Below are 26,635 nucleotides of genomic sequence, written 5' to 3'. Positions count from 1 at the left end.
TGAGAATAACATTATAATTATTAAAGACTATATTGCATAGCATTTCACATTATCAAAGATTATATTGCACAACAATGTAGTTAACGACTAGAGTATATTGTCTAAAATTATAATTATCAAAGAGTATATTGTCTCACACTATATTCACCAAAAGAGTATAATTATCAAAGAGTATATTGTCTCACACTATATTCACCAAAAGAGTATATTGTATAATATTACAATTATCAAAGAGAATTATGTATAACATCATAGTTATCAAAGAGTATAATGTATAACATTACATTTATTAAAGAGTATACTGTCATTTCTATAACAGAACACTCAACGAGTAAGACCCACTTTCTGTTTTCATACGCAGATTTTCACTATCACAGCCAACACAATGAATTAATCGACTGTTCCACAGAGTTTGGATTTGAGGCCCTCGGAGGGTGATCAGTGGATTGAAGGCTTACAAATCTGGCGTTCCTCAGGGGGGGGTAACTCAACAGTCAGTTATTAAGATGCTACAATTAATTTTGTTTTGCATATTTTTTTTTATCTTTTATGATGGCTACAGTCAATTGCTGTTATTCTTTTTCCTCTACCATCATGATTGAAAGTGTCTGGGGTCAAACACTGTTACACGCATTCAAAGTTCACATGCAGCCCATGTTTAAAGGCATGGTTTAAGGCCTTCTTGTCAAGATTTTTTTGTGGAAAATTATGCAAAACTTCACTAGCTATTTTTATTGACCATACATATTTGGACATTACATATAATTCCATCATAAAATAGTGATATGTAACCAAAGTCTAACTTTTATTTGTTATGTATCGTCTTAAACAAATAAACCAAAATTATTTAAATCCATCAACCCTTTCATGAGTTACTCACTGTCTGGACATTGTGTTTTTGGTCAATTCTAAACTCTGTCATATATTAGTAGTTTGTAACCCGAACGTTTAACATAACCTTTGTTCTATGATATAAAATATGTGTAGCAAAATATATTAAATAAATATTGATCAAAACTTTTATGAGTTACCATATGGACAAAACCAACAGACCTTATTGCCCACCCGACAAGCTCACTCATATATAACCCCCGCCCCACACCCAAATTTTTGGGGTGTATCATTTTATTTATTTTTTATGTTCTAGTCTGATGTGAAAGAGTAAATATTATGCCAGGTATTACTGTATGACAAAATCCTCCACAACTTCTGCTTTCAATGTAAAGTTGACAGGCATGCTGGACTGGGATGATACAGCCACGGTAAATGTCCGATTGTATGGCAGCTTCTTACCCATGTCCTCTGGGCATAATGTTCGGCTTGCTTCTCGGTATTTGTACCTGTTCAAGAAATGAGTAAGATAAGATAAGATCAATTTATTTCCAATCATTGGTCATGTTATATGACATGTTAATCACAGTTTACAAAAGGCAGAAAATAAATTTAAACAATAAGGTAACATATTTAGTAAATGTAAATAACTGCTTCATTTTGATTTTTTTACCACACAAATATAGCATATAAGTTTGGAAAATAAATAAACATGTGAGTATTATTTGTTCAAATGAGCAAATGAGAAACAGTCAGCAAGTAAAAATCTTGTCAGTTTTATTAATATAAAATTTTAAACTTAAGATTAAATACAGAAAGCTCCGCTTAAAATCAGGACCTCTTCGGAAGACTTTTCAATTCCATAAGTTATATCAAGAATTTGATACAACTGTACCTTCAAATAATTCATTATAATATCATAATTAATCTTTCCCAATTTATTCAATATTGCATGATAATTATAATAATCAATATAAAAATAACATTAATACTCAAACTCAATTTCATTGAATTGTTATGACATATTTAGTGTGGAAATTATTGTCTTTTTAATTTTTAATCTGGAATTCATTGTAATTGTAACCTTATATTTTTTTATAAATCATGTCCTCATCATGAAATAATGTCATCATATACTTTTGATATCTAACTAGTGTAATAATTAGTCAAAAAGTGAGATGTTACCTCAATAGTGAATAACCTTGACAATTGCCGAGCAATATAGGAAACTTTTATGTTTTGAGCACTGTAAATTGGCACATAAGTATATAATTAAATAATATAAAATCAATAGAATAAAATTTATTTTATTTGAAGTTGTGGTAATTTGATACAAATTTTATATAACTGAACTCATTCACTAAAATTGCAAAAAAAACTCGCTAGTTTTTTATCAATTTAAGAAAATTTGTTATTTCCCTATTCCTTTCCCAGCACCAAGAGAATGGTTTAGAAGACGAAAAATAAACAATAAAAAATTGCTGCTTTATTATTGCTAGCAATAAAATAGTCCCTATCCTTATTGTTGGCAATAGTTACAAACAATATTTGTAAATTTGGCCGGTACAATGTACCAAGGTTCATTCACCTAGCTTGCATACTTTTTCTTTATCTAAGTAAAATAGAGTGATATTTTCACTGTTTTTATTGCCAAAACAACCACAATATTTTATCTGACAAAGAAAAAAATCTTTAGAAAATTCCCTAATAGCTCTTTTTCCACATACTTCGATCATCTTCATCTCTATCACAGCAAATCAGGCCAGAAATTGAGTCACAAGGCCTTATACCATTTTACAAAATTGAATTCAGAAGCAAAAGAGTGTAGTGTGTCTTAAGTTTAGTAAATTTCAGTAGCTTTAATACTTTTTGAGTTATACGAAGACCCTGCCAAAAGTGTTGTTTTTTACACTTATGTCATTGCCTTAGGAACCAAAATTTTTGTCTAACAAAAAATAAAATGTGCAAAATTTCCCAATGGTCTTCTACGGTATAAGCATTCCCAGTTTTGTTAACCTATCATACTTCTGGAGTTACTGTTATTGCCCGATCCAGTCAAAAACAGTGGTATTTTCACTGTTTTCGTTGCCATAGCAACCACATTTTTTAACGGTAAAAAATGAAGTTCATAATCCCTAAAATTCTCTTAAGAACATACTTACTTTCATGAATGCATTTCTTTGAAAGTCATGGTTGCTTAGGAAGTCATTGGGTTTTATGGATGTAGGAAATTGCTAATGAAGAAATCCGTTGCTTAATGGAAATTATTTTTTGCAAAGGAAGTCATTGGTGGGCATGCTAAGGAAATTGCTAAGAAAGTAATTGATCACTAAGGTAGGCATTTGTTGTTACGGAGGTCATTTTTTTCTATGGTAGTTGGTTAGGTAACCATTGGTTGCTAAGAAATTCATTGTATGCTAATGAAATCATTAGTTCCTAATAATTGGTTGGGTTCACTGAAGGTAGCTGGTGAGGCAGTATTACATGTAGCTGCTAAGGAAGTCCTCGGTTGCTAAGGACAAAAGTTGCTTAGAAAGTCATTTGATGGTAAGGAAGTCATAGATTGCGAGCAAATTTCTTGATAACTATATATATAAAGGAACTCAATGGATATGAGGTTATTATCTGGTTGCTAAGGTAGCCAATTGTTGCTAAACTGGTTCTTTGTTGCTAAGGAAGTCATTGGTAGCTATGAATGTAGGAAATTGCTAAGGTTGTCATTTGTAGCAAGAGACATCTTTGGTTGCTAAGAAAGTCATTTGTTGCATAAAAATTATTGGAGGAAGTAAGTGGTAAAAGGGAATTCATTGGTTGCTAAGGTAGTCAACAGTTGCAAAGAAAGTCATTCGTTGCTTAGGAAGTAATTGGGTGATATGAATGTAGGAAGTTGCTAAGGTTGTTATTTGTAGCAAGAGAAGTCTTTGGTTGCTCAATAGAAAGTCATGGGTTGTGAAGGAAGTTATTGGTGGCTAAGGAAGTAAGCAATGATGGGGAATTCATTAGGAAGTCATTAGTTGCTATGGATAAAGGTTGTTTTTGAGGTAATTATTGGTTACTAAGAAAATCATTGATTGCTATGGATCAAGGTAGTTGGTAAGAAAGTTATTTGTTGCTATGGAAGTAATTGTTTTGCCAAGGAAGTAAGTGGTTGCCAAGGGGTTGCTAGCAAATTAATTGGTTCCTAATGAAATCATTGGCTGCTTCTAAAGCAAGTAAGTGGGGAATTATGGGTTGCTTAGTAAGAAAGTGGTTGCTAAAGAAGTCTTTGGTTGCTAGGGATGTCATTGGTTGCGAATGATGTCAGATGAAGCTACATGTACATACTAAATGTCAATGGTCTGGGCCTTGAGGTTTCAGAGATTTTCAAAGATTTTTCAGTATATTAAGTATATAAAACTTTTCAAAATTGTACTGTATAAGTATAAGCAAAACTGAGACCCACGGGGCAGGGCAAGCTTTGACTTCAGGGACATAATTTGAAAACTCTTGGTACATGGCAACTGCATACCAATATCCTTGCAATTTCAGAGAAGAATACCTGAGACCCTTGAGACTTGGCCACTTTTGACCCAAGGGACACATTTTAAACAATCTGGGTGAAGGAACACTACATGGGATTTATACACAACAAATATTACAAGGATTGGTCTGGACCAGAGATTTTCAGTATATATATATATATAAAACTTGTGACCCCTTAACTTAGGACAAACTACTACATTCCACTCCATGGGGGCTTTGGCAGGGCCAGCTTTAACCCAATGGACATAATTTGAACAAACTAGGTAAGGACCACTACATGAGGCTGCATACTAAATATCAAGGGCATGGGCCTTGGGGTCTCAGAGAAGATTTTGTTTAAAGTTTTCAAAAGTTGAAGCCGACAGAAGCACATAGGGCATGCACACTTTTACAATTAGGCTTAGTTACAGACTGTGATGCGAATCAGAAAACAAAGTGTGTTAAAAGAAATTGTGCCGATACATATCAAATGTTTAAATCATACACTACTTAAGATGGAAATGTATACTTATCAGATCGGGGTTAGAGTAAATATCCATCAATTCTAACTTATTGTTTAAGCGGAAACCACCAATTAAAAACAATGTATTAAACATAATTAGAGATGGCACTTATATCAAGTGGCTGAATCACATATAATAATTCATAATTTCTTTGCTACATACATGTACATGTACATGTACATAATTTCTTTGCTACATACATGTACATGTACATGTAAGCATTTCGTAATTTTTTATGTATTTCTTGGAATTTTATAACTCAGTTTTACTGTATTTTCGCAACTCATTTATAATGCATGATTATTACACTGGTATATGAATAGTTCAAACAATAAAGAAGAAAATTAGGAAAGAAATTTGGGTAAAACCATTTATTTCATTACAATGACTAAACACAAGGCTGCAAAAGTCAGAACTTAACACTGCCACATAATTAAATAGGTTTCATGAATATCCTTAAAAGGATTTAGGGGACCAATATTTTATTCTGACCAATTTGGAGACAAAATTCAGCCCTATTCCTAACCCTATAACATATACTTTTTTCAGAAATGTTAAAATGAATTTGCCAGCTTATTTTAAAAAAAAGGGGAAGGGGTGAAGTTGGTCTCCCTTCCCTAAATTTGCCACGAATTGGACGTGGAAAATGGGTGGCAGTTGGTGGAGTATTGGAACGGGTGGCACTTGGTGTAAAACGATGAAAAACAGAATAAAATGGGACTTTGATCTAATTTTCACCATTTTCCACCAAATGCCACCCCAACGTGGCACTTGGTGGAGTATTGGAACATTTTCCACCAAATGCCACGTGGCAAATTTTTTCACCAAATGCCACCCCAACGTGGCACTTGGTGGAGTATTGGAACGTTTTCCACCAAATGCCACGTGGCAAATTTTTTCACCAAATGCCACCCCAACGTGGCAGTTGGTGGAGTATTGGAACGTTTTCCACCAAATGCCACGTGGCAGTTGGTGGCAAATTTTTCACCAAATGCCACCCCAACGTGGCAGTTGGTGGAGTATTGGAACAATTTTCCATCAAATGCCACGTTCAGTTTTTTTGATCTTTTTTCACCAAATGCCATGCCAATGTGGCACTTGGTGGAAATTACGTGGCACTTGGTGGAAATAAAATCATGGGATTTATGAAGTATGCATACAACAACCTAAGAACAACAAAAAACATTTCTATGCAGTCATTTAGTTTCATATGTACACAAAATTACAAAGGATCACAGTTGATGGCGAAGAGCTGTCTGCATTTCTATTTTTGGAGAAATCCTGAAAACAGTTTTAGTATTATTTATTTTGGAGTTTTCATTTTAGCTATCATTATTCAAAATATATTTTAAAATTAGATGCATAAATAAAATAACAACATTAAAAACATACTCTTAAATAAGTTTCTTCAGCTTTGGGCCTAGCCAGATTAATTTCAAGTATAACAACAAAACGATATACCATAACTAATTATAGAATTCAGCCTCATACATTGAATCATTGCAAATATGTTTTACAAGAGCACTCGTCTGTTGTATTAGCAATGACAATACAGGTAAAAAGTTAATTTAACTACCAAAGTATTTTGAATATTGAAATGTCAATAACCTGTTTCTTTTCTTTAGTGATGCAGTCATTCGGTTGTCGTTTTCTGCAAGTTTGGCTATACTTCTTCTGCTACAGAAGTCCCCTATTCATATTTCTTTCTGAAAAAAGCGACCATTTTAATAAATCTGTTCAATATAACAGGGTTTGCCTCACAGAAGAATGTTATTTGTTCCACAATTTGTTCTACAAATGTCTTTGGAAACATGTGTACACCAATATTCACTTTAATATCTTTATTTTTTCAAAATCATGCAGCCAACAACATGAATTACACCAAGGCTTTGTCAATACCTCAACGATTTTTCTTAAAAACACACACACCCTTTAGATCATATACATCTTCTACATCTTTTCTTGACTGGCATTTAATATTGTTTATCTCACCCTTCATAGCACTTAGCACTTTTAAATAAGTATAAGCTAATAAAATATGATAAAACTATGAGGTCAGTCTTCATTTAAGTTATTGTAATATTCAAATATTTACCAAAAAGGTCTTAGAATCTTGTCCAAGTACATTGTCATCCTTATGGGGGGGGGGTTGTCTGGAAAAAATGTGTATAACATTTCTTTATACATCTTCAACTTCATTGTACAAATTGAATGATAATTTTTAAACTTAGTACATTGCTTGACTGAGTATATTTGTCAATTATTTTGGAATAAAGTGAAACATACTTGACAGTACATGCATAAAGCTTATCTCTTAGTCAAACTTTAAACAAAGACAAAGAGCCTAATATGTGTAAAAATAAAATAAAATGATAAGTCATGATCTTTTTTGGATGTTAATATGATAAAAAAAACAAAAAAACATTTACCTTATAATCAATCCATTTTATTAAACAAAACTGCACATTTTTATTCTCACTATTCAAAGTTCCACAAAATTAATGCTAGTAACTGTCAGAAGATTCAAATATATTGAGGAGATTTTCCAGCAGAGAGGTCATTCCGAGTTTAAATCAAACATTAATGGGATCCCTGTACCTTTGGGGAAATAGCATCATCAATAACAACATGTTGTTGTTGTTGTCACCACCACCACCATAATCATCATGATCACTATCACCACCACCACAATCATCATAATCACCAATACCACCACAAACATATTCACCAACACCACAATGAACTACCAACAACAACACAATTGTCAAAATCAACCACCACCACCACCACCACCACAATCATCATAATCACCACCACCACAATCATCATAATTACCACCACCACCACCACCACCACCACCACCATCATCATAATCATTATCAATAGAACCACCAACATCATAATCATCATCAATAGAACCACCAACATCATAATCATCATCAATAGAACCCCCAACATCGTAATCATCATCAGTATAACCAGCAACATTACCAGTTAGTTTTAAATAGTAGCATATGTAATGATGCTAAAACAGCAGCATGAACAGCAACTGTCGTAAATGCTATTTTTATTCCATGATGATAAGTAATGGTTCCATTTTACAGAACTCTTGAGATTTTCTAAGTCTTTTTTCACCAAATGCCACCCAAAAAATTAACTAAGTTCATTTTTTCACCAACTGCCATATGAAAAATTAACTAAGTCCAACTTTTTCACCAAGTGCCACATGAAAAAAAAACTGAGTTCAATTTTACACCAACTGCCACCTCCAGTTGGGTGGAAATTTCATGGCAGTTGGTGGAATTCTTGATATTCCACCAAGTGCCACCCATTTTCCACCAAGTGCCACCCATTTGCCATGGATTTGGGTGGCATTTGGTGGAAGTTGGTGGCAAATTTAGGGAAGGGCCCCCTAATGTTTTTGTTTGGAATTTTGGTGTTTTCTTACAGAAACAAACTTGATCTCATATTTCCTTTATCTTTTGTCTAATTTTTTAAAGCAGTCTGTTTCTACGCAAAATTGGAATTCCGAATTATTTAGTAAGAATGACAGATTTTTTTATTCCAAAATGTTGGAAAAAAACACACTCAGGGGACACAAAATGTGAGGCTCATCAGTTCAATAATTTCTGATGATCTATTATGATTTTGACTGATTTTCAATCCCTATTTATGGTCATACTCACTGGTTATGTAGTATCAGTGGAATTTGCCATGACATCACACTTCTTTCTTCTCGAATGACGAACATCACCGGGAACTCTTCTTCAGCACTGAGACTATTCGAATACAGCCTAACTGCTTTTACCTGTGAAAAAACAAATAAGTGTTCAAAATGCTATTATGATCACCTATTGTTACAATTTGGGAAGAAAATGCTTATCATTTAAATGTGGAATACCCAAATGCATAATCTGATCACATGCATATTGATTGATTATGCACATACATGCCTGTATGATATTCCCCAGTGGCGGGGGGCGGATAAATTACCCAGAATTCCGACCTATCCCCTAGTCCCCCACCAGGGGGGATCCATTTCCCCAGATTATTTTTTTTTTAAAACAGCTCAAGGTTGACAGTGGACAGCATCCATAATATTATGAGTGTGAAATTCCATGAAGGACCATGATGACTTAAAGTCCAAAAATTATTGTAATAAGAGTGTGTTTCTGAATTTATTCTTACATCATAAATGAAGATAATGTGCAAAATTTCGCTACGCAAAAATCCCCTTGTGTAATATCAAAATCCCCTGGAATTTAGACCAAAATCCCCTGGGAAGCCTCTTAAAAGTATGGCATGAATGTAAGCATATAACTTAATAGAAGTAATACATTATTTTTTAGGCCAGTATTACTTCTTTAATCTAAATTTCACTTGTTTGAACCTACATGTAAATCTGTATATTTCATAGTGACACTTGTTGATAATTAAATATTGACCATATATAAAAATAAAAAATAAATTGAAGGGGGGAGGGGAGCCTCAAAGGGAGTGCAACTCTAACACAGGCAGGGGCGTAGCTTCCAATAGGCCATGTAGGCCGCGGCCTACACAATTTTCAGGATTTAAAAGAAAAAAATGCCAAATCTGCAATAAAAACTTAAAATATATATCGGAAACCAGGTATTTCAAATATATCGTTTTCTTTTTCACTAAAATACATATCCATACGACTGTACGTATATAATTTATCGAAAATTGCATACCAGTAGTCTGCGCGTTGACGCCGTTCATTACATAAATCATTTATTTAAGGTAAAACATATCGATATCGTTACTCTCATTAATGTTTGAACAACAAAGAAATATACAATAAAACGCACCAAGATCACCACGCTAAAATGAAATCCCGGGGATGCATGCCCTCGTACACCCACTCCCCCCCCCTCCCCCAGAACGTGGCCTACACATATACTTTCGTCAAGCTACGCCCCTGACAGGGAGATTTCAAGCCCTTCTCTCAATTAACAAAGGTAGTTTTAAGGCTCAATTTGTATAAATCTGTGCTAGTGTTTGTTAGTTCACTGAATGTCACAGGGTTCATTAAAAAAAGAAGCCTGGATGGCATTTTAGAATGACGAAATGACTGCCCTGCACCAGGAGCACATATTATTCCTTCCCAAGGATATCTTTATTCAGGTGTCAGTCAAGTGAATGGCAGAACGCAACCTCAAACAGTAGACAACTTTAATGCATAGCATACTTTAGAACCTATGACAAGGAGCTAACCTGAGGTGGCCTCTTAGTGGTTCATGGACACACTTACTACCTCACTTATATGGTTGCAAGTGACTTAAAAGTGAGTCTTTCGAATATTTTTTTAACTTTGTAGATCTATTTGTAACAAAGTCAAAATGATAAATAGTTTTTCTGTAACAATGCCCAGTATTGTTACCACCCTGAATGGAGGCCCACTGACAATGTAGTATTTTTGGTTGAGAACCAGACTAAGCTCAATTGGTTAGAGCGCCATGCTATTTTCCTCCCAAGGGTATGTCATGGGTGTCTGAAGTAAAAGGCAGGAGTGCCTGGATCGTTCAGAAAGGTTAACGGGGATGAGTGTTCTGCGTGTACTGTTTAAGAATCAACTGCCTGGCTAGCTCAGTTACACTTACAGCATCAACTCGTGCTAGTTTACTTCAACAACTACATGCACATGTCTAAAACAAAGCATAGATTTATTACTTACCTTGTCCAATACTTCATATGTGTACTGGAATTGGAATATATCATTCGGTATAGTCTGCTTTGTGTAGGTAACATTAAATTCGGCATCAGCTTGAGTTGTCAATACAAGAGCCTCAATATGGCTTGTTTCCTTGTTGGTTGAATCTAATTTTTGTCCTAAACAGTGTCTGAATATAAATGAAACCATGAGAATTTTAAACAAAAACATAATGCTTTTTACTATTCCTTCAATCAGCTAACATTTCAAAATGTCAATAGAATTTCCAACAACAATTTTTCGGCTGCTCTGTTACTTTTGTTTCCGCATTGCAATTTTCACGCTGCAAGATTTTACTTTCGCACCGACATAAGTTGTCATTTTGACGTTATTTAATATTCTGATTTTTCAACAATCTGTGCAAATATGACATTATTTCACTTTGGAAACTGTGTCGCACTCGCATATGTTCCATACTTACTGGTCTACAAGTGCTCAGGATTGTATGTATTATCTAAAGAGTAATACGATCAGCCGATAATACCGGCGTGAGTGGGTGGGGTATATGTAGCATGAACCATTGATGTTTTAAATATTGCAATATTCTAATGAAATTTTGCACACCTATTATTCAATTTAATAGAAGTTCAGAACAGTTTGAATTTTCAAATTTGACCAAAAAATGAATTTTTAATGATTTTTTGAAAATCGTTACCTGAACACTCTAAGTCTAATAAATGGAATGGTCCGCTGTATGCGTCTGATGTGCGTTCATAGTCTCTACTTCTATGCCTTTGCTTCTAGCTTCCTAAGCTCAGCTGTCCTGTGAGGCATAGTAAGTTGGAACTTCAACAATCTTTAAAGCTCTGCTTTCCTGATGGTTGAAGTGTAATGTAGTCTAAAATAATAGACGTGTTATACGGGATTCTTCCAATCCCTAACGTCTAAACGGGAATGTGCAAAAAACGGGGGTGTTTTAAAAATATTGAAATTGTTTTAAGTGAAGTATTTTATAGTAGAAATTGATCATAAAGAGACCATGTAAGTGAAATGTTATTTTGCACTAAACAAGCATTTAATGCATTAAAACAAGTTGTTTACCTTTCCAATAAAACGAAAGTTGACTGACACAGATAACAATTATGCAAAGGGGAACAACTCGATACAATCGTTATAACTCGGCCTCCTCCGACAAAGCTTCGAGATAGACCTCGTTATACAATCGTAACAACTCGGCCATAGCCGAAATGTTCCGAGCGATTTAAAACTGTGCCCTGAAGCCTTGCAGGTGCCCTTCATATATATATCGTTATGTTTTGACAGAATGAAAAGAAGAAAAGCAGTCAAACTCATAATTATAAGTTGGATATTTTTTTGTGTGCGTACGGAACTAATATGAAATAACTTTATCTGGTAATATTTCTTGTTTTTATGATATTTTATAGACGCTATATGCTTTAACCCGGAATCCTGATCGGAACAACTACCCACTTTTGATACTAAACAATTTGTACGTGAAGGATTTGCCATATCAAAAATCTAAAAAAAATCCGTCAACGTACAATTATTTGGACTAAAGTGTAATGGTCCCCTGTAGGCGGTGGAGGTCTACAGCGGCGGAGATGCGTTCATAATAATATTCTGTATAAAATGGAAGTACGTTCATACCAGATGTAAACTTGGTTGGTAATATGCAAATTAGCAAAGCCCTGTCTATGTGAGAATAGAGAAGTTAGTGTATATCAGTCATTGAAATTAGACTTTTGGATGAACATGCCCGAATTCTTATTCTTTTGCTTGGCTTCTAATTTTTGAACAACCCCTGCTATATAAAATTCAGAATTTGAGCAAGCCCGGACGACATTTTACTAGTGCACGGCTTGCGGGCTTGTGCTAATTTCGACCACTGGTATATAAAGACCTGTGGACCCCTTCAGGGTCGAGCATGCTTTTCCCTGAAGGGATCTGTTGGTGTTTGTTTCATTACGCCAGAAAGCTCGGCTATCTGGTGTTTGTTTGATGGCGCAAGTTACATAAAAAAAAGCCTTAATTTTCAACCCGAAAACTGGTAAATTGGCCTAAAACAGCTGTAAAATGTTGTTTACCAGCTGTAAAACTGTTTTCTGTAACTCTTTTATGTAATCATGGTAGTATAAATTCTATTTATCCATCATTGGGAAAAAACAATTGGAAGATATTTGTCAATGAAAAGCATTAAATGATACATTTTATATATAGAATATTGGTGAATTGTCAAGTTGGAAATGAAAGTTACATGTAATTGCAGCTAGCATGGTCTTTGCACTTCTCATTTTTGATCTTAAATGTTACTATATCTTTAACAAGAGAGAAACAAAACAAAAAAAGTATTTGAATCACATAATTATTTAATTTTCTGCTTGTAGTATGAATATAAAATGATATATGTCATGTTGAAATCTTAGCCACAATATGACTATTACTTTACTAACCGAACACTTCCTTTTAATACATTAAATGTTGATACCAGAATGATGCAATGAATAATACTTGTTGAAAGTTAAAGCATTAATGTTTAAGTTCCATTAATGGTCAATTTTTAATATTTTGCAGCCCATTAATGTGGATTTTTTTGCATTTCTTTAAAGAATGGGTATGAAACTATACTTCTATTATATTTTTGCATTGGTGCAGAATCTTTAACCCATTTTTAACAAAATCTAAAATGTTCAAAAAAATAATTTTCCAGTATTTTTTTCAATTTTTTATTTGAGAATAGCGTGCACCACAAGATCAAAGTATCAACTTTAACCATCAGTCGTTTGTTTTGCTTCAAACTAATTTTTAACACCTTAAAATGATGTAAATGGAACCCACTAAAATCCCTCCATTTTGTTACCAGTTTTTGGACAGTGAAAATAGTGTCAATTTGAGTTGTCCTCCTTGTGGTTCATGCTAATAAACGTTACGGCCACGACAGTTTCTGTTTTATAAATAAAACCTGCTCACATTCAGTTTCAATTAAGAATGTCTCCAACAAGGCAGTCAACAGTATGTTTTGTTATGGAAAAGTGTTGCATTTTTTCTATTAACTCAACAAGAACGCCACGTGCTACAGCTTGTGCATTGGAAACATTACACTTAAGTTAGACCCACTTTCCTCGCTCACTATGAAGGATTAACTTGATTATGGCGGCTTTCCTCTGAGGGTTTAACTGTTAGGTGCTGAAATCTCCCTGAGTTACTCTGAGTCAATGCTCCTTTACCACGGAATCATGATATGAACAGTAGTGCCGGAAATCCTCAGATATTATTGATTTTATGACCCAATGGCGGAACTCTGCGTCCTTTCTAATTAGCAAGATATCAACTTGTTCAGAATTTATTCATTTTTTATCTTGTGTACATTGTCAGTGACTAAGTCGTGTAAATTTCTTACCAGCTTTGTATTTGTGTGTGTGTGTAGGCGCCAATTATATATTGTCTTGACTCATTTATGATAACAGTGAATCATTGATATAGTATTATACTGCCTCGTTTTAATTGCATGGTAAAACAGCACTCATTTGACACAAATCTGAACTATGACCTCTCTTGCGTATGACAATTTAACCCAAGTCACTTTCAATCGTTATTTTCCAAAAAAAATAAATAAATAACATAGCCCTTGTAATGTTTTGATTAATGCTTGCTCTATGTCAAAATAAACGTAATGTTTTAAAGTTATGAAATATTTTCTCGGAAGTTAAGATCTGAAAAATAAATTTAAAGGGCGGAGAAAAAAATGCAACAGCATTTAGCTGTAGCCATCATAATAGATAGAATTTTTTATTTGAAACTAAATTAAATGTAACAAATTCTTAACAAGTTTTTCTAGAGCCTCACCTCTCCGAGGAACACCTAATTTGAAATTCTTTGGTCAACTGATCACCTTCCAAAGGCCTAAAATCCAAACTCCGGAGAAGCTGGACAGTTGATGAATTTATTGTACTGGCCACAATAACGAAAAGCTGTGGAGGAAAACAACCTATTGTTTAGTGTACTGTAGCTCTCTAACTTCTCACAAAGACAACCCGGTTTTGATTCCCAGCCTTATAAGGCACATGTGCTTATGGACAAGTGGGTTTTCTCGGGGTTCCCACACATTAAAGGACCACACTCTCGTTTCACATCACAAGAGTGACTTAGTATAAGCTGATATAACTTTTTTCACAATCACAATCATCGTGAAATAAATAAAGTTTAAACTGTGAAAAATAGTGTAAAGTATGCATTTTGCTTATATGGAAAGGACCGACATGATAGGTTTTTACAGGACCGAACAATTTTGTATTATAAAATTACCTACCTGTGATAGAGTAAACAGCCATAATCCGCATTACTGTCAAAAAATATTCAGGCATAGATAGAAAGTTATGGTTAAATACATAATATTACATGTTTTTCCATTTCAGGTCTGAGTACAGTGCGTTCTGGAAATGTGTACAGGCAGGGGGTGCATATTTGTTTACTCAGCTTTGCAAAATGCTCATCTTGGCCACTTTTTTCCCAACAACTGAAATACAGACATCGGGTCTTGATGTCTTAGGGGTAAGTAATGTAGAATTGCTAATAACCCTCCCAAAACCCTCCAAGAAAGAGTATTGGACAGGGCTTGTAAAGTTTATAGATTAATCCTGAAATAAGGATTAAGAGCTTTGAAACTTCAGACTATTGTATAGTTTTAAATATTGTGTTTTGCCCCCAGTTATAGCATGAAAGTGGTAGGAATTATCCTGAAATGAATATAAATGAATTTTAAAAGAAACAAAATAAATGGTCTAAGCCCCTTTACCCTGCTTTGGGCATGATTCTCTAATGCTAATGAAAAAGATTCCTGGCTATTCTTCGGGATTGACAGTTATCAGCTGTAAGAACCTTTGATTGGAATATTCAGCTACATGTACCAATAGTCATTTCCATTGTTAGTAATTAGATTCCATCAAGTAGTATAATTCATTGATGATGTCTTTGATTACCAGGAGCTGATGAAGTGTACTGTGGACATAGCTGACCTGGTGGGCATGTATTTTGTGATGTCACGGATTGCTGGCAAGGGACAACTGAAGTTCATGGTTGCTGGCATTGGCTGGGCAACCGCAGAGCTTGTCATGACTAGGTAAGTGGGCATGTTCTTTGTGATGTCATGGATTGCTGGCAAGGAACAACTGAAGTTCATGGTTGCTTGCATTGGGTGGGCAACTGCAGAGCTTGTCATGACTAGGTAAGTGGGCATGTTCTTTGTGATGTCACGGATTGCTGGCAAGGAACAACTGAAGTTCATGGTTGCTGGCATTGGCTGGGCAACCGCAGAGCTTGTCATGACTAGGTAAGTGGGCATGTTCTTTGTGATGTCTTGGATTGCTGGCAAGGAACAACTGAAGTTCATGGTTGCTGGGATTGGCTGGGCGACCGCAGAGCTTGTTATGACTAAGTAAGTGGGCATGTACTTTGTAATGTAACGGATTGCTGGCAAGGGACAACTGAAGTTCATGGTTGCTGGCATTGGCTAGGCGACCGCAGAGCTTGTTATGACTAGGTGAGTGGGCATTATTTAGTTATATCTCTGATTGCCAGCAAGGGACAACTGAAGTTCATGGTTGCTGGCATTGGCTGGGCGACTGCAGAGCTTGTCATGACTAGGTAAGTGGGCATGTTCTTTGTGATGTCACGGATTGCCTGCAAAGGACAACTGAAGTTCATTGTTGCTGGTATTGTCAGGGCAACCGAAGAGCTTGTCATGACTAGGTAAGTGGGCATGTTCTTTGTGGTGTCACGGATTGCCTGCAAAGGACAACTGAAGTTCATGGTTGCTGGCATTGGCTAGATGACCGCAGAGCTTGTTATGACTAGGTAGGTGGGCATTATTTAGTTATATCTCTGATTGCTGGCAAGGGGCAACTGAAGTTCATGGTTACAGCAATGGCTGGCACAGTAGGTGGGCATTATTTTATTATATCTCTGATTGCCAGAAAGCGACAACTGAAGTTCATGGTTGGTGGCATTGGTTGGGCCACAGCAGAGCTTGTCATGACTAGGTAGGTGGGCATCATTTAGTAATGTCTCAGATCTCCAGCAAGGAACATCTTAAGTCCATGGCTGGGTGACCTCTGAGCTTGTTATGACAAGGTAGGTGGACATGTATTTTGTGATGTCACAGATTGTCAAAAGGGACAACTTGTTATGACAAGGTGGTTGGACATTTATTTTGTGATGTCACAGATTGCCAGCAAGGAACTACCGATTTTCATAGTGGCTTGTGTTTTCTGGAATCCATTTTCGCTGAAGTTTTCTATCAAACAATTTATCATTAAATCTATGATCTATTTCAAAAACATTTCTATTTTCTTTTTAGAAAATCAAATAAAAAAATTTAAGGCTACTTTGAGCTTTAATTACTTTGATAGTGAGATCATTATGTACATGTACATGTATTACCAAAATGTATATAAGAAATGTCTGTGCCATTTCAGGTTTCTTCCATTATGGGTTGGTGCAAGGGGTGTGGAGTTTGATTGGAAATATGTGCAGATGAGCTTTGACTCCAATATAAGCCTGGTAACCTCAATACTTTGTTTAGTTTATTTATAAACAGGCTGAATGATCAGGGTTTGTCTTCAGATCAGCATGTGTTGTAATTCATGTCCGGAATGTAAGTTTGCCTGCATAGGGGGATTTGAAATAACTTGCACAAGTGTTCACCATAACAAGACATTGTGTCACATAGATACCCATGTCTGTAAGCTAAGGTTCAGGGTCACAACTAAGGGTCATAGGTCAAAAGGCCTTTTTATTTGACTTGTATTTGCTTTGGCCATGCACACTTGTTCAACATGGGAAGCCGGCGTCCCTTGTAAAAGTTCATAGGTCAAGGTTTCACAAAAGGGTCATTGGTCTTTTTTTTGTATTTAAGCTCATCAGGACTTTAACTGGTTCATCAATTTGGGGCTTATAGACAATAGGCAATGATATAGTCGACCCATACCTATGACTTTCGCTATTGTTGACTTATGCCACTTTTCAAAGGAAAAAGGCAGACAAAAAACCTGCTTATTCATTAACAATGACGATTTGAATTATGAATTTTGGTACAGATGTTGCTAGAGAAAATATGTACATCTATAACAATGCTCAAGTAATGCCCCTTTCTAGAAAGTCAATGGACGAGCTTTAGCGTTCAATCCGCGGCGCTCTTGTTACATCTTACATCAATAATTGAGCATTTCTACGTGAAAACAACAAAAAATATTTAAAGCACTTTAGGTTATTTTCTGGGGAAGATTTTATCTTTAGTAACACTTTTAATAGACGGATGACAAAGCTGATTGCATCCCCTGTAGCTCTCCTGTGTAAAAGTATTTTATAAAGAACAAATGGTCTATTTTGCAAAAATTAGCCCAATACTCAAAATGTGGAACATGCTTATTCAAGTTCAAGTGCTCTGCATCTAGTGGTTCATCGTGCCGCGGATCCCAAGTCCTATATTCATGGTTTCAACCCAGAACATTGTTAAATTAAATATGCACAAAAATGAATTCATACGTCTTGCTCATGGTTATAAAATATGCATGTCCAAGGGATGATATTCAAGACTTAAAATGAATCAATGAGACACTGACATGCTTACAGTTCCATCATACCGATAGGTAATGGGACATACTGCTTATTTAATAAAAAAATCCAGAAAAATACTGCAGAAATTATTCTCCTTCCTTAGGACTCAAGCCCAGTATTCTCAATAAGAAACTAACTGCCAAGCCAAATGAACAGTTCAAATGGCAATTGGGCCAGTTCAAATTTGGAAAAAAGGGTGGAACCTTTCTGATTGAGGAAAATGTGCTATTTTGATAAATTTGAGCATTCTAAGCTTGATTAGAATTAAACAACAATGCTTTAAGATTAGACAGAAAAGACAAAAGAGTGTGATGAGGTGTTTTTTTTCTTTCGTTTTCAATTGTAGGGAACAATGTCATTCATCAACGATTTCATTTGAAATAAAGAGCAAATGTGCAATGTAGGCTAAATATGACCTTTGTACAGGCTTATCAAAATTTTATACAAATGGATACTGTTACATATTTTAGGTCCACCATATTTGCACGGCGATGTTGGTATGGCTTTACAAGAGAAATGATCTGAACAAGTCATTCGTTCCTGTCGTCCTCTCCTTATTGGCACTCAGCTGTTATAGGCCTCTTATTGTGGAGTAAGTACTTCCAGGTTTTAGAATAAATGTTAAAAGCTATCATTTCAGCCTAAAGCTAATCTAATACTGATTTCAAGATTGTCTGTTTGTTTTTTAAACCCTGAAGAGGTATTCCCAGGGCTTTGGTGTGGTCACATGAAGGGCTAAGTTTTTGTTTTGCAAAATCTTTCATTTTGGACATTACTTGAAAAAACCTATTAAGGATATCATATTGAGTTGGGTCCATGCTTAGGAATGCTCTCAAGTCAGTAAGACCATTATTCAAGACACAAAACTAAAAATCTTAAAGTGAAACTCTTATTAAACATCAATACATTGACATGTATTACAAGCATAAATTTAAGTAATAAACCTTAAACTTCTTCCTAAATAATGCATTTATTAAAATTACCAATTGCTGATAACAAGATTGTAACCCTATATTTAATAGCTGAATAGGCAAATATATTAATTGTTTGGTGAATGCTAAAAGATTTACTGTGATCTACTATCATCTCATATTAGGTAGATATACTGTGATTTCTGCACCTTTCTTTCAAATTAAACTCAGTAGCCTTCATATAAACCATTGATTTTGACATTTATTCTTCCTTATTGGTATATTAAAACAATTGTTTTAATTCTGGTAAATCTTATTTAGGAGTAAGAGGGCATCTTTAATTATATATGATTACCTTGTTGTCAATGCGAAGAGATTTCTGTTGACTGTATCTCTAAAACCATACAAAATGATTACATTAATCTAGGAACGTACATATTTTAGCATTGACAATACACATGATAATATTTTCCATTGTCCTCTATATGATAAAACATCACATTATTTGAGAGAATTTGTAGTTTTTGTAAACAAAACAGAAATTATCAAGTATGATTGGGCAGGTCATGTGTACTCTTTCAAGTCAAACCTTTATATCCAACAGTCCAGAAGGTCATGGACTGGGAGTAGTTTTTCGTAATGTGTCTGATGGTTTGTGACTTTATTAAAACAATTCTATAATGATATAATTTAATACCTATAGCTGTTATATATAATACAATGAGTTGACAGGAAACTTTTTTATGTAGAACTGTCATGGAGTTTGTTTGGTGTTGTTTTCCAGAATTCTTATCCACGCAGTTGGCCTAGGATCCTGGATGCTTCTTTTTACAAAAGGACTATTCACATGCCTGGTCGGAACTGTGACCCTGAACATGTATTTGGGAATGGCCACACAAAACGTGAACTCTTACTATTGAAACAATCTGATAAATACTGTATAAGATGCATTAGTCACAGAAAGTGGTATACAAGTCACCATTTTGAAAGATGTATATTACAACACAGGCATCTGAATCATTGTTTGTCACTAAAATGTTTGAGTTACATACCTTGTTTCTTTTTTGTATATCAAAGACACTAAATATCTTCAGATGTGTTGTTTATCTCATTGTATGTACCCAAAATGGTTTTAAACAACATTTTAGTGACAAACAATGATTCAGATGCCTGTGTGTTACAACAAGGGTGGAGACAGCTGTTTCAGCTGTTCTATTTTTGTTTAAATATTTAAGCACATCATCAAATAGTTTAAAAGTTAACAATGAAATCTTTGATCTCGTTGTTAACTTTAACAAAGTTCTGAACAATCAGCATGTTGATGATATGTATTATAGCTTTAAAAGCTTTATAGTGCAGCTCATGTTTTGTCATGTACCATTTTGACTGTCATGATTAAAATATTCAATAGTGAATAGCTGGTTTTGTAAGGCACTTGACGGTGAACTTAATAAAATTTATCTTGTCATAGTTTCGCGTGTTTCAAATAAATTTAACTTCTACGCCATTTTTAGAATATTATTAAAAATGAAACTTTGTCAATTTTCTGATGGTGTATACTCTAAGTGTTAATATATTGTGTTTAGTACTGTTTGCATCATGCATACATTATTATCTATGTAACTTTTTTTGTCCATCTTTATTGTATTGAAAGTGTCCTTCAATATTATGGAGGGTACCAAATTATTCAAATGTATATTATCTACTCAGATATGTTGAACTATTATATGATGTTTGCAAATACACTAGTATTAGTATCAATTATTATAAAATATTAACCACATGTCAGTTATGATAAAGATATTTTAAAAGATAGTAAATGAAATACTTAAAAAATGTCTTATACAAACGGAGTGTAATTCAGACTGTTTTATGAATATAGAAAATCTTGGAAAACACACTTCTGTTTATAAAATAACTAAAACTTAAAAATACACTCAAATATATTTCTCAGACTTCTCCATCTTCTTTAAGAGGTGGTTTTCACTAGCAAGTTCCATTCCCTTAAACCATTGTTGTAAATGGAAGATGCTGTTAACCATCAATGTATGTGACATAAAAAATTGGGTTAGATTTAATGCCATATGTGTGAACTTCATTACATTTGCCAAAGTTATCCTTTATATAACTTGGACATTTGTCATAAAATATTTTATGAACCTAACCTAAGTTATCGACATCTCTGTTTTCGACATAAAAAATCCAAGAATGGCAAACTTGCAATTGAGAGCGAGGTCCTTCAATGACCATGAATAAAGAAAACTAGCCATTTATTTTTTGCTACCTGGAGTCTATTTTTTAATTTCATGGTGAGACCACAGTACCAAGACGAAGAAGCATACTCCAGATGACATTATACTAATGCATTACAGTTTTCCTTAGAGGTTTCTTAAAGAGTAGCTTAATCTACCGGTATATAAAAAAATAATATCCAAGAGTTAACCATCTTAACAATATTGTTTGTAATACATGTGGATGAACCGGACAAATCAAGAGTTCAAATCATTGACCCTGGATATTTGACAGATTCCATAGACAGATTCCATAGACTTGATTTCATGGCTGTTACATTACATGCTAAAATTTTAAAATGTTTCTTATATTTATCAACTCATTTGGTTTGTTGCAATTTTGGAAAAAACACTTGTTTGATTCAATGAATTCTTTAAATACCCATTATATACATGTCATGACATTTATAGATTCATAGTTTGTATTCGTCATAATTGTTGTGAACATAGTTATAAAATGCAAAAGTGTGTGTCTTTGATTACTGACAGATATCCTTGGCCACAAAATACATTTTGAAAAGTATTCCCTTTTGTTTTACTTTTTTGACATTCTTATGACTAAAGGTCATTTCTCATTGACACCGTGATGACTGAGATCTTTGAACCTTATATGAAAATCCTGTTGACATCAGCAATGAGTTACAGGAGCAGGACACAATTCAGACTGAATGGCAGCTGTATTTTCCACACCACCTTGACATCACGAAATGATGAACAATGTGCAAGAGATGACAAGAAGTGCAAGACTTGTTAACGTTAGGCTTGAGCATGTTTGGACCCATATTCAATGACGCGTTGTTTGAGTTTGATAGTCGGGCGCAGAAAACTGAATTCTTAAAGTTTCAAATATGGCTGGTATAACTTATTTTAACGCAAGATATCTTCCTGGTTGTTCAGCCTGCTATTCATAACAGATACAGTAATATTGACCAGAATTGCTTCTGTAACAGCATTTTTTACCATAAAAAACGTTTCTTTTCTGAGTGGGTCTTAAACCCCTACTCAAGATGCTAATGTACACGGACCCTGTTTATACCATAGAAAAAATCTTTCTTCAGTTTCATTGATATGTTTTTATGCCCACTTTGAAGAATAGGGAACATTGCTTTGCACATGTTGGTCGGTCGGTCAGTCCTTCGGTAGACCAAAGCTTGTCTGAGTGATATCTCACCATTACCTGGACGTATGGTCATCAAACTTGACATGGAGGTTGTGGGTGACCAGTATCTGATCCCTATTGATTATAAAGGTCAAGGTCACTGTGACCTTTAATGGTAAAAGGATTTTAAAGCTTGTGATAACTCAACAATGCCTATACCTATGGTTATCAAACTTGACATGGAAGCAGGGCCTGACCAATAGATGACCCTTTTGATTTTAGGGGTCAAAGGTCAAGGTCACAGTGGCCTTGAATGATAAAAGGTTGTCAGAGTGATAACTCGACAAGGCCTTGATCCATGGCCCATAAACTGAACTTGGACGTTAGGCCTGACCAGTATATGACCCCTATTGATTTTTGGGTCATCGAACCAAAGGTCAAGGTCATAGTGACCATGAATGATAAAAGGTTGTCTGAGTGATAACTCGACAATGCCTTATTCCATGGCCCATAAACTGAACTTGGACGTTAGGCCTGACCAGTATATGACCCCTATTGATTTTTGGGTCATCGGACCAAAGGTCAAGGTCATAGTGACCATGAATGATAAAAGGTTGTCTGAGTGATAACTCGACAATGCCTTATTCCATGGCCCATAAACTGAACTTGGACGGTAGGCCTGACCAGTATATGACCCCCATTGATTTTTGGGTCATCGGACCAAAGGTCAAGGTCATAGTGACCATGAATGATAAAAGGTTGTCTGAGTGATAACTCGACAATGCTTGCACCCATAGCCCTCAAACTTGACTTGGAGGTTGGGCCGGACCAGTAGTTGACCTCTATTGGGTCATCGGGTCAAAGGTCAAGGTCACAGTGACCTTTCACGCTAAAAAGTTAACAAAGCTTCTCCCAGTGATGTCTCAACAATACCTGGACCTATGATCATCAAACTTGACAAGGACGTTGGACCTGACCAGTAGATGACCCCTTTTGATTTTAGGTGTCATCGGGTTAAAGGTCAAGGTCACAGTGATCTGGAATGTGAAAATGTTGTTCGAGTGATAACTCGACAATGCCTGCAACCATGGCCCTCAAACTTGACTTAGGGGTTGGGTCTGACCTGTAGATGACCCTATTTGATTTTAGGGTCATCAGGTCAAAGGTCAAGGTCACAGTGACCCTGAACGCAAAAAGCTTGTCTGTGTGATAACTTGACAATGCCTGCACCTATGGACTTCAAACTTGACATTTAGGTTTTGGGTGACCAGTTGATGACTCCTATGGATTTCTAGGTCAAAGAGTCAAAGGTCATGGTCATAACTCATATTCATCATTAAAATTTTCTCATATTTACTTACTCCCTTCTGCTAAGAGGAACTATATTAGGCCAAAAAAAAATTGTTTGTTTAGGGTAACCTTCCCAAAAAATTTAGGTAGGGTACGTAGGTATTTTGTTTTTTTCAAAATCTGTCGTAAGTTCAGAGTGTTTTCTTGCACATGGCAGTCTTTCCTATATTACTGTCATTGCCTGACTTTGTTTTATCATATAAACAATAATTCTGATTAAAGTCTGCATTTATCCGCCCTTCGTAACTCTCTATTCGCTAACGAATTATTATTTTTTGCTCAGAAACGGAAAAAAATAGTTAGGGTCGGCGCAATCTCATTAAAATCAGATCCCCAATACACGCTTCACGACGTTACGCTATGAAATGAAGTGAGTTGACCATTTAGCATGATTTGCTTTAACGAGTAGACTGTTTGCAATTGAATAAACAACTATCAATAGTTTGAGGGGATCGGGGATGTGGACAGGAGGTCACACTAAATGCACAAGAATCTAAACAATGTGTTTTGCACAACGCACTGCAGGGGTTCAAAAGTTCAGGATAAATCTGAAAGCTTATAACTTCTAACGAGGCAACCTTTTGTCAATAAAAACTACAAATATATGAGAGGGAAGTACTTCACAGTTGAATGAGTACTTCCCATATTGTTCATCAATCAATTATTTGTCAACTGTTATCGTGCATACGTGTTTCTTTCAGTGGTGGCCCGATTTAATTCTACTTCATGGAACGTCATGGCAACCTTTTCCGTCAAATCACATACTCTGAAAACAAGACACATATTATTTTTTTTACGGAAATGACAAACTTTCTTAATATCATAAGAAAACCGAAAGCATTTTTTTTTCAAAATGAAAACACTCATAAAAGGCAGAGTGCTATAATGCTAAACTCTGTGTATGGTAAACTACATGTACTTGTAATACAATATCTACATTCAAGTATTGCCAGTGGTCTAGCATATTCTTTGTTTCCTCTCCAGGGCGGGTCTGCCCAATACTTGTCTCCCATTTTAATAATGGTGAACACTTGGTCAAGGAGGTCGTACATCAAGTATCATAACTATATGATTAAACAAACATGTATGACTAATTTTGAGTGTTTCTTGAAGCACACACATTTAAAAGTTAAGCGTTGAATGCGGGGTTCGTTATTTTCTGATAAATATTGTTAATAAAACATTTCGTTAGTAACCATGTAACTGAAATTTCATGGATGGGCTCATTAAGGTAACACCGACTCCTGTAACAACCGTTTGATCAACATTCTGTTATTTGTATGCCAATAAAAGTTAAGAACATGCTTATGTTTTGGGAAGACGTGATGACAGAAAATCAAGCAATATTGAAATGTATTCTAACCACATCAGAGTTGCCTGCGGTTACAGGAGTGGAGATGGTTGACATGAGTTTTCTTGCGAAGTTGACCTTCTAGGTTGCTCCGATAACTTTAAAAAATAGTTTGATCAATTGCTACAATTACCTTATAACAGTTAAATGATGATTTATCTTTAGTTGTTTACACAATCCATATTATTTTAATATAACTGTGTTCTCATTTAATTTACCTTTAACTTTATATAATAACTATGGTACATTTACACTAATTAAGCACTTAAGAAAAAGTAAAAAAAAAAACTTAGTGTACATAACATAAAAACTGAGTGTAAATTTATATCATGTGGTCATGTTTTTTCTTCATCTTTTTTACTTCCCTCTGTAGTTTTATATTTTTGTTGCATCTTTTATTTTACAAGGAGTATGCAGTGTACAGATAATAATATGGAAGATGTTTACCTTTTATGATAAAGGGAACAAAAACAATTCAATAATTTTCATGACATTCGAATTATTTTGGATTTGTTGACTGAAAACATTAGGCTAAATTCGAAATGTTTAAGTAAGATATTCCGCCCCAAAGATTGCAAAGAAAAACCGAAGTACGAAATTCCGTGTCACACAAATGTTAAAATATATATTCATATGCCCGTAATTTGTTTACGCCTGGAACTTCCAATATTTTTACGCCCAGAATCTACAAGAAACATTAATTGATTTCGGGCGGAATAATGATTCCGTCCATACTTCAGGTGGAATTCATTGATTCCGTGCCAATTCCGCCCGGAATCCGCCCCTTTATTTCGTACAGGTACAGTTTACATAATTTTACGAAGTTCGAAGGGGTCATATTGGAGTCACCCTGTGGTTGGAATGTCGGTCTGTTGCAACGCTCCTTGTACGGAGGATAACTTAAAAACCACTAAAAGTAAATTAATCACACTTGATACAATGATAGAACAAAATGAGAGGAAGTACGTACAGAAAGAATCCTTTGAAACAGCAGTTCCTTAGAGACGAAGTAAAACAAAAGTTTGATAATAACTTCATTGTAACAAGTCAGAGCAATTACAGCATTTACTCTTGTGCCAAAACCAAACGGGATAAACCGAATGTGCACAAGCTACCGTAAAATGATATATGTGTTTAAAATGGACTGATTTCCCTTAACGCGTAATGATGAATGCATGGACAAAGTAGGAAAAGCGAAATATGTGATTAAATTTGATCTTCTCAAAGGAGTCCGGCATGTTCCACTTATAGACCGAGTTAAGGAGATATCAGCATTTTTAACACCTGGTGGCTTATACCTGCTGTACAAGATCATGCCATTTGGGATGAAATTTTGCCAGCTACATTTCAGCGGCTTGTTCATATGATGATATTTGGGCTTGTTGGTTGCGACGCATACTTCGATAATGTCATCCTTTAATCCGACACATGGTATGACCATCTTTAGAAAAGCAGGGTCTCCTTTGATCGACTC

General features: G+C 35.1%; 2 protein-coding genes and 1 long non-coding RNA gene across 5 annotated transcripts in view; 1 reads left to right on the top strand and 2 right to left on the bottom strand.

The window, feature by feature from the left end:
• The window catches only part of LOC128234135 (SID1 transmembrane family member 1-like), a 56,469-nt gene extending 45,711 nt beyond the window's left edge, over positions 1–10,758 (bottom strand). For all 3 annotated transcript variants that reach the window (XM_052948175.1, XM_052948174.1, XM_052948176.1), the window contains exons 1-3: positions 10,552–10,758; positions 8,543–8,664; positions 1,185–1,340 (exon numbers count right to left, since the gene is read on the bottom strand). In XM_052948175.1, coding sequence (XP_052804135.1) covers positions 1,185–1,340; positions 8,543–8,664; positions 10,552–10,758 — 485 coding nt within the window. The remainder of the gene's footprint in view (positions 1–1,184; positions 1,341–8,542; positions 8,665–10,551) is intronic.
• Positions 6,038–7,320, bottom strand: LOC128234138 (uncharacterized). The gene is made up of 3 exons (XR_008260885.1): positions 6,952–7,320; positions 6,465–6,562; positions 6,038–6,137 (listed from the first exon to the last, which is right to left on the bottom strand). It is a non-coding gene; the product is annotated as an uncharacterized LOC128234138 (long non-coding RNA).
• Positions 10,759–10,830: 72 nt separating the features above from the next.
• Positions 10,831–21,884, top strand: LOC128234136 (transmembrane protein 147-like). The gene is made up of 6 exons (XM_052948177.1): positions 10,831–11,030; positions 14,961–15,096; positions 15,528–15,664; positions 17,019–17,103; positions 18,630–18,751; positions 19,855–21,884. Exons 1-6 carry the CDS (start codon positions 10,954–10,956, stop codon positions 19,988–19,990), a joined length of 693 nt encoding a protein of 230 aa, XP_052804137.1. The 5' UTR covers positions 10,831–10,953; the 3' UTR covers positions 19,991–21,884.
• The last annotated feature ends 4,751 nt before the right edge of the window (positions 21,885–26,635 follow it).

This window comes from Mya arenaria, chromosome 5 (genome assembly GCF_026914265.1).
Source record: "Mya arenaria isolate MELC-2E11 chromosome 5, ASM2691426v1".
In the NCBI taxonomy this organism is placed as follows: domain Eukaryota; kingdom Metazoa; phylum Mollusca; class Bivalvia; order Myida; family Myidae; genus Mya; species Mya arenaria.
Note: the sequence above shows the minus strand (reverse complement) of the source record. Positions and strands in the feature narration are given on the sequence as shown.

Excerpts from the sequence above, each read along its gene's own strand:
- LOC128234136 (XM_052948177.1), top strand. The coding sequence starts at position 10,954 with ATGACATTATTTCACTTTGGAAACTGTGTCGCACTCGCATATGTTCCA. Across the intron at positions 15,097-15,527 it reads CGGGTCTTGATGTCTTAGGG|GAGCTGATGAAGTGTACTGT; the intron begins GTAAGTAATGTA and ends TTTGATTACCAG. Across the intron at positions 18,752-19,854 it reads TATAGGCCTCTTATTGTGGA|AATTCTTATCCACGCAGTTG; the intron begins GTAAGTACTTCC and ends GTTGTTTTCCAG.